The sequence below is a fragment of the Salvia splendens genome, chromosome 11 (genome assembly GCF_004379255.2).
Source record: "Salvia splendens isolate huo1 chromosome 11, SspV2, whole genome shotgun sequence".
Classification (NCBI taxonomy): domain Eukaryota; kingdom Viridiplantae; phylum Streptophyta; class Magnoliopsida; order Lamiales; family Lamiaceae; genus Salvia; species Salvia splendens.
The window spans coordinates 11,088,608-11,101,409 of NC_056042.1; the positions used below are offsets into that span (position 1 = coordinate 11,088,608).

The 12,802-nt window shown below is 32.2% G+C and overlaps 1 protein-coding gene and 1 non-coding gene across 3 annotated transcripts; one reads left to right on the forward strand and one right to left on the reverse strand.

Annotated features, from left to right (window-relative positions):
- Positions 1-3,902: 3,902 nt before the first annotated feature.
- On the reverse strand, positions 3,903-4,005 carry LOC121756623. Its single transcript, XR_006041004.1, has one exon. It is a non-coding gene; the product is annotated as a U6 spliceosomal RNA (small nuclear RNA).
- Positions 4,006-4,573: 568 nt separating this feature from the next.
- Positions 4,574-6,659, forward strand: LOC121753577 (uncharacterized protein At4g28440-like). 2 transcript variants are annotated; one of them, XM_042148788.1, is made up of 3 exons: positions 4,574-4,721; positions 5,291-5,517; positions 6,288-6,659. In XM_042148788.1, the coding sequence occupies exons 2-3, from the start codon at positions 5,328-5,330 to the stop codon at positions 6,473-6,475; spliced, it is 378 nt and encodes a 125-aa protein (XP_042004722.1). In that variant the 5' UTR covers positions 4,574-4,721; positions 5,291-5,327; the 3' UTR covers positions 6,476-6,659. The 2 variants fall into 2 exon arrangements, with proteins under 2 accessions (XP_042004722.1, XP_042004723.1); XM_042148789.1 differs by having other exon boundaries at positions 4,611-4,763.
- Positions 6,660-12,802: the final 6,143 nt, after the last annotated feature.

Here is a 12,802-nt window from a genome sequence, read left to right on the forward strand (position 1 = left end):
TGTTTGGCGTTGTGGCACCTCATTTTTATCCTTAACTACAAAATCGAATCGCCTGGAATTGGTACCTCTGTTAATCGATTCTCCAGCATCCGAATGGTTCTCTTTCTTTCAAAAGAACAACATGGAGGCATCTTGCCAGGAGTTTCTATTGGCCCTTCGTCATCATTTTGAACTAGATTTCTATGAGGATGGTGTAGACCAATTTTCGGAGGATGCAGTTCGTTGCTTCACATGTCGAGTCCCACACTAACCGCCCCCTACTCCCAAGGACGAGACAGTAGCTGGTGCGCTGATCAGTTGCGCCCAAGATAATGTGTTCGTATAAATATTTATCTATGGGGGCTGAGATTTCTAAATTTTGTTTTAAAGTAGATTTATGAGTAATTTAGATAATTTATAGGGGCTTTTACATTATAATTTACACTAAATTCAAATAATTTTAAAAATAATTAATAGAAAAAAGTTTTTAAAAAATCATTGAGGGCTTAAGTCCCTCCCCCAATACACTTGGGTCCACCCATGTTGTCGCCCGTTGTTGTTCAACCAGTAGCAACATTGCTAGCCGTCAGTTCCAACACGGAGGTCCAACCCAAACCACCTGCCGCCAGTTCCAGCAAGGAGGTCTAACCCTAACCACATGCTATTGTTTATGACAGCAAGGCCATGAAGTTGCCAGACAGCAAGACCACTGCTACGCTGGACAGAAAAACCACTACCTTGCCAGAAAGCCCGGCTACTGCACAACATGATCATTCCTTGCTTACATATTGTGAAGATGCTGAGTGGAGTTGTGCATCTCGTCAATTGTGTGCCAATTCACATATTTGATCCAGGAGCTTTTGAGGGGGTCGAATTCATTCAAGCTAAACCTAACAAGATTTCTGAAGATGCCATGTATGCCGCTCTTTTCCCTGTTGTCGATCTCTCTGACGCCAATTCTACTATAGAACCAGACGGAACCTGGCGCCACATATGGTGTGATGTCCCTGTCGTTTCATGGAAGCTCTTCTTTCCCTCGTGTTGCAGGCGTAGATAGGTCAGAGAAGGAAGTCTTCCCCAGTCTGTGCAGAAAATGGTACAAGGAGAAGAATAGGGCGGAACTACAAGTATTGGCACCGATGACAGGATCCGAGTTCGGCTATTCTTATTTTGCCTTCCATCTTGAGGATCAACAGTATAGGAGTTGATAGGGTACTCGATTTAGCAAATCTCGCCTAAGACCATCTCCAATATTATACTTCCTCCGTCCCAAGATAAGCAAAACACTTCTTTTGGGCATGATATTTAAGGAATTGGTATTTAAATAAGTTAAAGTGGAGAGAGTAAAGTATGAGAGAGGAAAAAGTAGAGGAATGAAGAGAGAATAAAGTAGGCGGGGAATAAAGTAAGAGATGATTTTGTGTTAAAATGGAATTGGCTCACTTATAATGGGACATTCCAAAAAGGAATACGACTCGCTTATCTTGGGACGGTGGGAGTATCTTTTATTTTAGTTAGTTATCTTTATTTATTTTCCATATCTTTTGTATGCTTAGGCATTGTTTGGTAGCTATGTTATGTTTCTACTAGACATGATACAAATAGTGATAGTTATCATAGTTTCGATTAGTTAATTTATCTAGTGTTTGGTAGCTAAGGATAATTGTGAGTTATCCTATTTAGATGTTTGGTGCAACAAGTTATAACTAAAGATAAAAATTAGGATTGTCAAAATTATCCTCATTAATTAACTTAATGATTAAACTATCCTCATGTTGCCTTAATTTTGGGTGGGTTTGGCAATTTGTTGACGATAAAAAATATCAAAGCATACCATTTTTTATTATATAAAATGCTACAAATGGAGTACATAATAAATTAATCATAACTTAAATTTGTTAAATTTATTTTTAATTATATATTTATTTATATGAAAAATATCCAAACATACCATTTCTTATTATATAAAAATGATAAAAATGAGAAATAAAATAAATATGATCATAACTATATTTGTTACTTTTATTTTTATTACATATTTTATGTATATTAAAAATACACAAGCATACCATAACTTGGCATTTCTCATCGTACATAATTATAAGAATAATTATATAGTTTAATTCTTGATTTATTATATTATTGCAAATGATTAATTACATTAATTATTATTTGTTATATTGAAATATAATTAAAAGTATATGTGTGTATAAAATATAGGGATTGCTCACTATGTAAGAATTGGGCAATTCTTGGTCCAATTGGAAGAATTATGGTTGTTCACCTTCCACTAATTAATTGTTGGGGGTCCTACAATTGTGGTGGGGTCCGCACTATTCATGTCAATTGAGGAAGAATTGAAATCCTGCCTTGTAGGTAAGATTTGTTTGTGCATTGAAAAATGCACCAAGAAATGGACTTGGTTTTACACATTTGTCCCACCTTTCCACCTTTCCACTTGGAGGGATAAATTTGTCAATCCATAATCCACTTGGAGCTTGAGTCGAACCCCATGTCTTCAGCTGATATGATTAGAAAGGGAGTTAATGCGCAACATCCTCTGAGAGACTTAATTCATGTGATACATCGGATGATGCAATTAGACTGGGAATGCAACATCAAATAAATACCAATGGAAAAGAATTAGGTAGCTGACTGGTTTGCTAAAGATAGTCTTAGCTTGCATGAAGATTTTCTTTTATTTCAATTTCCACCTAGAGAGATAGTTAAACTGCTTTTAGCAGATGTTATTGGTGTTTCTTTTTCAAGATTTGTTAGACAATCGTAATTTAATTTAAAGGGCTACAACCCTCTTTAGCACCCAAAAAAAGTCAACATTTTGGGTTACTATTTGGCTCTTATCTAAATTCAAATCTTGTATACTAAACAATGGAGCATATAATTATATATGTGTCTAATTATGCCTCAATTCTTGAAAGATTTTAATCTTAGAAATTTTAGAATTGGAATTTTTTTAAAGTGAACAGACCCATAATGTATATATAAATATGGCTATAGATAAAATTGGTGGGTAAAATTGTATTTTCCTAAAAGTAACTAGGTAGACTAGATATGTAACTTAGGTAAATGGATAGTTACACTGTTGCTTGAAACATAGGCTTTTAAGTGGGCTTTGTTTGGACCGAATACAAAAATCGGATCATGCAGATTTGTAACATAGCTACCAAACATACAGCTAAACCCGGATAAGTCATACTATTATCTAGCTGTAACATAGCTACCAAACAGTGTTTTGTTATTTAATTACCTTGCTTGATTAGCAAGATACGTTTAAGGGTTAGAATTCTATAAATAATACTCTATTTGTCCCACAAGAATATGCACTCTTTTCTTTTTAGTCCATCCCAAAAAAACTAAAACCCGTGCCGAACCCAAAGTGCATTTTCATTAGGGACGGAGGGAGTAGAATTCTATAGTATTTTAATTCTTTGAGAAATAAAGTAGTACAAACTTATTCTCATTCCCGGTTCTGGCAGAAATTACCCCCTAGCACCTCAACTAGGGTTTATCTTTTCTATTTGTTCGTTCAATCCGTGGTGCTCAGGCTCGATAGGTCAAGAACCTATCACACATCATGAATTTGTTAGTGACACGATCTAATTCATGTTTGCACGAAACAATAACAACATGATAACAAACATGATACCGACACGACGATCTAATGCGATATATGAAAAGTGAGAAAATGATAACCTAATTTAACACTAATAAAGTAATAAAAAAATAAAGATTCAAAATATTTAAAATAGTAATTGAAATAATAATTACTGACGAGTTACCCGGATCTCACCCGAATCTAATCTGAAATTATTGTATCCGCATTGGATCGGTCTGATAAGGACACCCAAGCTTTACATAAATCCATTAATTTTGTATCGTGTCGAAAACCGCTGACCTTGGTAAAACAGTGAATGAGGCACATCGATTTATGCATGTCATCCTTGCGCATGGGTCATACTAATCTTATCTGTATCGTTCCAATTTCATCTGATGTTCCCGAAGAGCCTGAATGAGGTGCCTCCATGAAGCCTATCTCTCAGATTTTGGCAAAACAACCCTTGAGGACAAAAATAGAGCAATCGATTTATTTGAAAGAAATACCCTAGAAGTAAACGTCGACATTTCTATTAGTATTAAAAGCAAGTAGTACATTTATAAGCCCTAACACATATTCCCTCCATTTCATAGTAGTGGAGGCATTTCTTATCATATAGGGATTAAGAAAAAAATGTGTAATGTATTAAATAAAAATAAAGTATAAGAGAGGAAAAAGTAGAGAGAAGAAAGTACTAAGAGAGAGAAAAAAATAAGTGAAAAGAAATGTGTTTACTTTTACTAAAAAGGAAAATAACTCCACTATTATGGAACGTACCAAAATGACAAAATGACTCTGCTACTATGCAACGAGGGAGTTGTTTTTAAAATACACCTAATAGAAATCGAATTTCGACCAGCTATGTAGGACATAATATTCAACCTAATAGAATGGATGAGATTGTAATTCTTCAATTTAAGTTCGTGATATAAATTATAATCATAAAAAATTAAAAGTTTAATGAATAAAAGTAAAAATTAAACAAATAATTTGAGATCGGAAAAGGAGACGGATTACAGTGAAGAATTAACTAGGCATTAACGGCGCAGCTTGAAGACTAATTTAGAAGTTAAACACACGGTCCTCCAACTGATTCCTCCCCAACTCAAAATCTGCCTGAATTCAGGTTTTCCGCACTTTGATTTTCAAATTTCCGCGATTTCTTAAGGTTTAATGTCTTCATCTGAGTGAATTGGATCACTTGTTTTGTGCATAGATTTGCTAGCTGTTTTCCGTCTTACTGAATTTAGGCCAAAGATCGGGTTTTGTGGAGGCTCGTGCGTCTTAACTTGTTTATTTCGTTCATTAGATTTCATCTCTGAAGTTTATGGTTGCGCCATTTTAATCTGATGTTTATCTGCATGAACTGTCAGTTATTGAGGATTTGTGATTCAGAGATTTTAGGAATTAGGTCGAGATGAATTAATTCTGGACTTTTATGATGTTTTGAATTTGTGAAGTGAAATTGGAGAGATTCAGATGATTTTAGGAATTAGGTCGAGATAAATTAAATCTGGATTTTTATGTTGTTTTACGTTTTTGTTAAGTGAAATTGGAGATCTTTTACCTCTTTGCAGAGGAATCGAATCTTGTTAGTTTTTTATTTGTTATCTTGAAATCTGTTGTTATTTTAGATCATCTTTGGATAGAGTTTTGTTGAAAGTTTCATTGTGAGCTTGATTGAATATTGTTCAGAGTAAAATATCAAGAAATTATAAGAACAGAATTTGAAATGGCCGATCAGAAGAAGCAATTCACCAAGGTCAACCAGCTGCGCCCGTTGGATACTGGCCTCAATCTTACCATAAAGGTTATCAGTGCAAAGATGATAGCACAGAGAGGTCGGTCTCAAGGGCGTTTTTCCGAGTGCTTGGTAGGGGATGAATCAGGAATCATAATTTTTTCTGCGAGAAATGATCAAGGTGAACATCTCTTTCACTATCTTAAGTTGTGGATTTGCAGAGTATGTTGTTCAAAATGCCATAGATTAGGGGTGAGGTATAGTTTAAAATGCCCTAGACTTTGCATTCATATTATGTTCTACAAAAAATGAGGTTTTCTTTGAAATGCAACCATTACCTTTTCCCCATTTTCTTGATTTGGCTGTAAACTTTGTGGGTCTGAAATCAGAATTTGGGAAGCAGACAGTGCTCTCTCTTGACATGATTTTGTAGTAGTGGAGCATGTACCAATTGCATTAATTTGAAGTCTAGGTTTTAGCAATGCATTGCTCGTTAATCGCCTAATGTTATAAACACGTGCTATCTTGGCTTTAGGGGTAAATTTAATGCTGCATTTATGAGTAGATATATGCATATGCAAGAAACATTGTCGTGGCTGGGATGCAGATTTATATTCACCACTCTCAACCTTGTTCGACAGTGCTTTTCTCGTAGCAAATGTGTGTTAATGATCATTATAAGGTCCACCAGGGATTCTGCTCGTATTCATTGATGTTGAGCCCTAATCTTTCCGCCCTCTAAGAATGCTAATGAAATTTTGAGTTGACATCACACGATGTTTTGTTCTTGTGCGTTATTCTTGTGTTTGCTAATGAAATTCTAACTTGAATGCTACTGTGTTTTTATTATGCATTTCACTTTAAACATTTTTTTAAAATTTTAATTTTTAATTTGGACACTGATTAATTCTTCTATTCTTGTTCTTACATTGATGCATTGGTTTGTGTTAGTGGATATGGCAAAAGAGGGCAACACTCTCGTCCTCTCGAATGCAAAGGTCGACATGTTCAAGGGATCGATGAGGCTGGCCGTGGACCGTACTGGTCGTGCTGAAGTTGTGGAGGCTGCCAGCTTCTCTGTGGATGAGAGCAACAACCTGTCGCTGATCGAGTTCGAACGGATCGATGTCGTCGTCTGAGCTTGTGTGAGGCATTGGTTTCACATTTTTGCCTTCAACTGTACGGCCGGAGACATGATTTCACCCTCTCAAAACTTGACCTCGTATTTATTGCATTTTGTTTCATTATTTCAGTGTGTGGGGAAGTTTTATTTTTGTTAATACTTATGCCAATCATAACAATTGCAAAAATCTTTAAAAATTACACTCTTTAGAAATAATAAGATGTTGAAAAACAAGAATACAAAGGAGAGAGTATTTATTTTAGTGATGAAGACTCAAAAACTCGAAAGTCATGAACTCTTCCCACTTGAAATATTATACACACGTCGCAGAAATTGAAAAAAAAAGGCATAAAAACATGATCAAGTAAATACAGAAACTGGAGTGAAACTGTAAAAAGTAAAAAAAAAATCTCAAACCTTCCTCTCCATGATTGCCATGAAAGAAATGACGACGGCCAACGTTGCTACCGCCACAGATGGTAAAGAAGTGAAGGTGGCAGCGCTTGGTGTATGCGACATATCCGGTGTCATAGACATGCCCGGTGACATGGCGTGGTCATGGCCTTCATGGGCCGTGACCACGGCAACAAAGCAAGCCAAAAATACGATGAATCGGAAAGCCATAGATGATTAGTTTTCACTTATTCAAGAGTTCTTGACTTGCAACAATAGTGTTGCATTGGAATCTATTTATTGATGTGTGAAGTGTACTAACGAAATATGAAGCTGTACATTGTACTATCACCCTCCTCCAGTTTACTTCAGATTTTTATTATTAAGTGTATGTTCTAAGTCAAAGGGATGCAAAATTATGGCTGTTTTTTAGATTTTTTGTATAGTTGAAATTTGGATTTTTTGTTAGGAAGATTTACTGAAATATGAACAATCGGATATACTGAAAGGCGTGAACAACACTTTCAGATCAAATCAATTTGGCGGTTCTACCAATATTTGATCGGATATAATTCAGGTTTCGAAGATATTCGTATGTAGATTCTGTCATGTCTCTTTGAACCCATAAATTGATCATAAGAAGAGGCTGAAAACGAAGAGTCGTGTCTCTTCGTTTCTTAACTGTTTTTAACAGCTTTTGGCGGGAAAAGGAAATTGCAAAATAGTCCTTCAACTTTCGGAAATTACGTTTCCGGATGAATTTTCTGTACTGCAACTTTAATGGAAATAAAAATTTTCTGTACAGCTCGACCCCAGCCAGGGGCTGCCGCCCCTTGGACCCCGCTGCTTGGGGGCGCTGCTCCCGAACCCCCGTCTAATCATAACGAATTCAAATAAGTGTGCACTCCGCACTTCCAACTTATTTGATGTCTCATTATAATCACGTTGATCAATCAAGTTAATCCAATTACACTAAAATATCCAACATTTTTTTTTTATGTGTATTGAATATACATGCCATGTTATAGTAAAATTTAAACTCGTTATCTTTCGATCTTGTACTCACTCACTTTATCTCATAGGTTAATTTATTGTGATAGTACTATTTTCTTTTTATGTACTTATATAAAATTAAATTATACACATGACATGTTGAGTCCCAAATGGTTATCTGATTGCAATTATTTGTTTAACGACATTTGAGGTGGGGGTAAAGGGGTTGACTTATTTATTTAATCACAGTGGAATATTGATCTTGGTAGCCTGATATATATTTTTTATTTTCAAATTGATCATAGAATTAATATTTTATACTTCAAATTGTTTATATAAATAACATTCAAATATATTTAAGAGAATTAAGATTGTAGTCCTTATACTCTGCTATAGTATCTTTTGTTGCCTTCATTCTTTAAAAATATCGACACATATCTGAATTTTGATAATACTATAGTTGGAACTAATGACTTTTAAATTTCTTGGTTTTTTGTCTAAAATGTCTTTCAACCGTTAAAGGCTATTTTAATTTACTTTTGTCCATTTCTTTTTTCTACGTCTTTCTCCTCTTTAGTTTTTTTTTTCTCTCTATTAATTCTCATCTTCCTACTTGAAAGATGGAATAAAAAGAGAAAAATCAATTAAAGAGGAGAGAGAGGTTAGGGCAAAGGTCAGAGAGATGTGTGTCAATATTTGAAAAAAATAATGACAGCAAATATATTACAGTAAAATATAAAATTTAAAAATATAGTTTTAAAATAAAAGGGAACCTAATGAAATTGAACAAGTCTAAATATTGAAGGCAAATCTGTTGGGCAAGGCATGATGCATGCCTTTTCAAGTGGCCGTGTGTATATTTGTTTATCTCGTTTATATGTGTGCTACATTCGATTTCTTAAATAACTTATGATACAATTAGTATAAAGAAATGGGCTTAAAAAATAAGGTCGTGGATTACAAGTAGATCTAGGCGATTGAAGTCGTTCCAAAAAAATATATTTTTCCTTTTCATCCCTCCACTAAAATTAGTCTTATACTATACTCCAAGAAAGTATTTTTTTTTATTTGGAATCTCAAATTGGGATTTCATTTTGGGCTTTAAAGTTAGCCCAGCTATATGATAGTCAATGAGGATAGGCTGGACTGGGCCTCAGTTTAAGCCCATTGATATGGAATTAACACTCACTTTAGTTACACTAAAAATTAAAATAAAAAAAAGAATACTAATACTAGTTCCTCATTTATCACATGATCAAATAGTTATTTGACAAATGGAAATCTAAAAAAAGTCATATTCCAAGTATATATAATTATATATGGAAACTAATGTATATAAATCCTAAACTCATTCATTAATTTAAAATATGGAAATTTCTCAATAAATTTTGAACCTTCCTTACATACTGGCAAGTGGATATTGAATCTTATAGGAATAATATATACGTACATTATACAAGCCTATGCTATTTTCTTTTTATATTTTTTGAATATTTATATGCTAAAAATATAGAAGTTTAAAATTAATTAATCATATTAACAAAATTTAAGTTAATGGCCACACTTCTTTATTTATATACTACTATAATTTACATTTATTTACTATATAATTTACGTTTAAATATATATAGTAACTTAATAAAAAAAATAGGTATATCATGAAATTCCAATTTAGTGACATGAAATAGGATGAATTTTTTTGTGTTGACATGAAACAATGCGTAGAAGGAAGTTCCTATACATATACACATGATATTATATATAAAAACGTATATTCTACATAAATAATAAAGTTTGGCTATTAATTTAAATTTTGTTGATGTAGTAGTATTATACTATTATTAATTATTTCTAGTTTTATTTGTACTACGTATATTCTACATAAATAATAAAGTTTGGCTATTAATTTAAATTTTGTTGATGTAGTATTATATTATATTATTATTAATTATTTCTAGTTTTTTTTGTACTTTTTTATAACATGTAAAAGTAATTATTTCTAGTTTTTTTTGTACTACGTAAATTCTACATAAATAATAAAGTTTGGCTATTAATTTAAATTTTGTTGATGTAGTATTATATTATTATTAATTATTTCTATTTTTTTTGTACTTTTTTTATAACATGTAAAAGTCATAACTTTCCCATTAAATACAATATATAATTGGGAACATGTATATGAGGAATGTCCAAATTTTGGGATAGATTTACATAATTTAAAGTACTAATTGAATTTATGATTTATATTCATTAGTTTCTATGTAGAGTTACGTATAGTTGGTAGATAACATATTTAGATTTCCACTTGTCAAATATCTATTTGTTGGATATACCACCTCATTATGCCATTTGGTATGTCCGGACTAGCGAATTTTTTTTCCATGATGACTTACTCAAATCTGATTTATTGATTAAAGAAAAATTATTTACCAGCTAAACTATGTATATATTAGGGCGGTACTTACACATGTTAGAAAAGGTATATTCGAGTGGAATAAAATTTTATATATCATGCATATGTAACTCAACTTTTTTCCATAGAAATTAACTAAGAGTAATTTCAACTTAACTCCTTATCTTATTCTTTAGACGTGTTTATATATGTTGAAATTGGAATTTCCATTTCACTAAGGCAAAGGTCATTATCAATTTTAGATAAATCTTTACTATTTGTATCACAGGCCATATTAAGTTAGGTATTAAACAGTCATATCATAAATCATAATAGTATCATTTTATTTTCTTCATTTTCTACTACATCTTGAATTGTCGCTTTGGAAAGTTCAGTTCTCGTTAACTCAGAAGCTATTTTGATTTTTGATCCCATCTTTTTGTAAATGAAAACTAAAATTATGGAAAATGATGGTTTCTTTTAGGCCATCACTTGTGGAATAGATTTAACATTGTTAATTCTAGTGTTTTTTTCCTTCTTAAAATTAAGTAACTTAAAAAAATTACTGGCAAATTATAAATGGAGTATATCTAGGAAAATCCACATACTACTATCAATTAATGTTATTTTTCAAAAAATTGTGGATGTTGCAATTATATCAAATAGTAGTCAACAATTTGACGTTGTCGTCGTTGTCGTTGTCGTCGTGATCACTGTGATAAACATGATATAGTGCTGTAGCTTGGAGATGCAGTCAAATAGTAGCAAACTGAGTAAGCAATTTGTGTATTTTTCTTTGTTGGAGATATTGAAGATAGGGGTTCCATTGACACTTTCTGCATGAGGTTGAGAGTTAAAACAATGTTGTATTGCGCCAAAGCAGAAAATCAAAGTAGCAGAGTTAATTCAAGGCTGAAAATTTGTACTTGTCTTATTTGGTTTTGTTCATATACATGTGATCCATACATATTGAACAAGATCTCAAAAATTACTTTTGTATATACTCTCTAGTTATAAGTTTAAGTAGGAAATAATGGTTTATCTATAATGAGAAAGATGCCTCAAACTATGTAGGAGCCTGCAATATATTATTTGAGGCACAGTTTTGCACTTTATATTATTTCGTTTGATATGATGTAAGATCCTACAATATATTATACGAGGCAGAGATAATTGATTATTAATTAAATGATATGTGACAAAATAGGTACTAGCCATAATATTAAGAGCTGGTATGAGTATATTTTGTACTCTCATCAAATGATTGACTGTTTTTAAGCACATATTTGAGAAAAATAATACAGTAATAAATAGTTAAAGTGGAGATAAAGTAAAATAAGAGATGAAATAATGCAGATAAAGTTCTCTTCTACATTATTCTTTCTTTTACTTTACTATTTATCGAATTTAACTATTTATTATCATGTTCTTAAAATAACGGCCAAAAAGAAATCATTCCCTCAATCTATCAACTATGTGGATAGGGTCCCTATTTGATGGGGCAAACTTTCCATTGTAGGATTTTAAGATATCAACTACTCCTGTTGCATTAGGTGGTGGAAAGGGCACTATTAATATGAATGTGGCCAAACTTTATACATACCTTTTAATTTAATAAACATATCAAATAAATTTCATATACTTTACTTGTAAAGACGTTGAATTATAAAAGTGAGTCACATATCCAACTTTATATGTAAATAAACCACACAGTATTTGGTCGAGTTCGACTCACTGGTGCAGTACAAATTCGTTTAATATTACTATACGAGCAATCAAATGGGCCGGTAACAAATTCTAAACCGTAAAACAATCCCAAACATATAAAAATAATTCATATATCAATGGCGAGTTATTTAACAAAATCTAAATAATTCATATATAAGTAGTATAAATAGTATCTTGAGGAGAGAGTGTATGAGAGAATATCAAAGACGTGAATAATCTAGCTATCAATGGCGAGTTATTTAACAAAATCATAAAAATATTACTCTCTTCTCTCCGTTCCATCATAAGCGAAATACTTTTTTATTAAGCACTCGTTTTGAAAAAAATGATTAATAGTTAAAGTGAAGATAGGGTAAAACAAAAGAGAGAATGAGGTAAAGAAGTTTGATTTTTGTATTAACACCTTCTATTTTTTATTTCTATCATCAATCCAATTTTGTAATATTGGATGGCAATGTTGTATAATCGGGAACAAGAATTAATCAAGAAACAGATTTGCGATAAACGAAAATTGTTGTATTCACTGAATGAGTTTGAATCGAGAGAGAGAAAAGAGTTAAACAAGCTCTAACAACGTCTAAACAACTTTATAAACTAATCTAATCTCAACGGACATATTGATCCAACTTTCAGAATTAATTTCAGGCAGTATAATTTAGTGATTAATTTATACATACAGTTAGTTGCAACTTTAGAAATTATTTGGTGTTTAATCTATGCATAATATTTAATTGCACTTCAATTTCAACTATAATTGTAGGTTGAATTATGCAAAACATTTAATTATACATTAATTTCACTATTCAATTTTTAAGTTCAAGATGAATTGAAATAGGG

What these genes read in the sequence shown, in the direction of transcription:
- LOC121753577 (XM_042148788.1), top strand. Translation starts at nt 5,328, where the DNA reads ATGGCCGATCAGAAGAAGCAATTCACCAAGGTCAACCAGCTGCGCCCG. An exon ending in TTCTGCGAGAAATGATCAAG is followed by an intron (nt 5,518 to 6,287) that starts GTGAACATCTCT and finishes GGTTTGTGTTAG; the next exon opens with TGGATATGGCAAAAGAGGGC.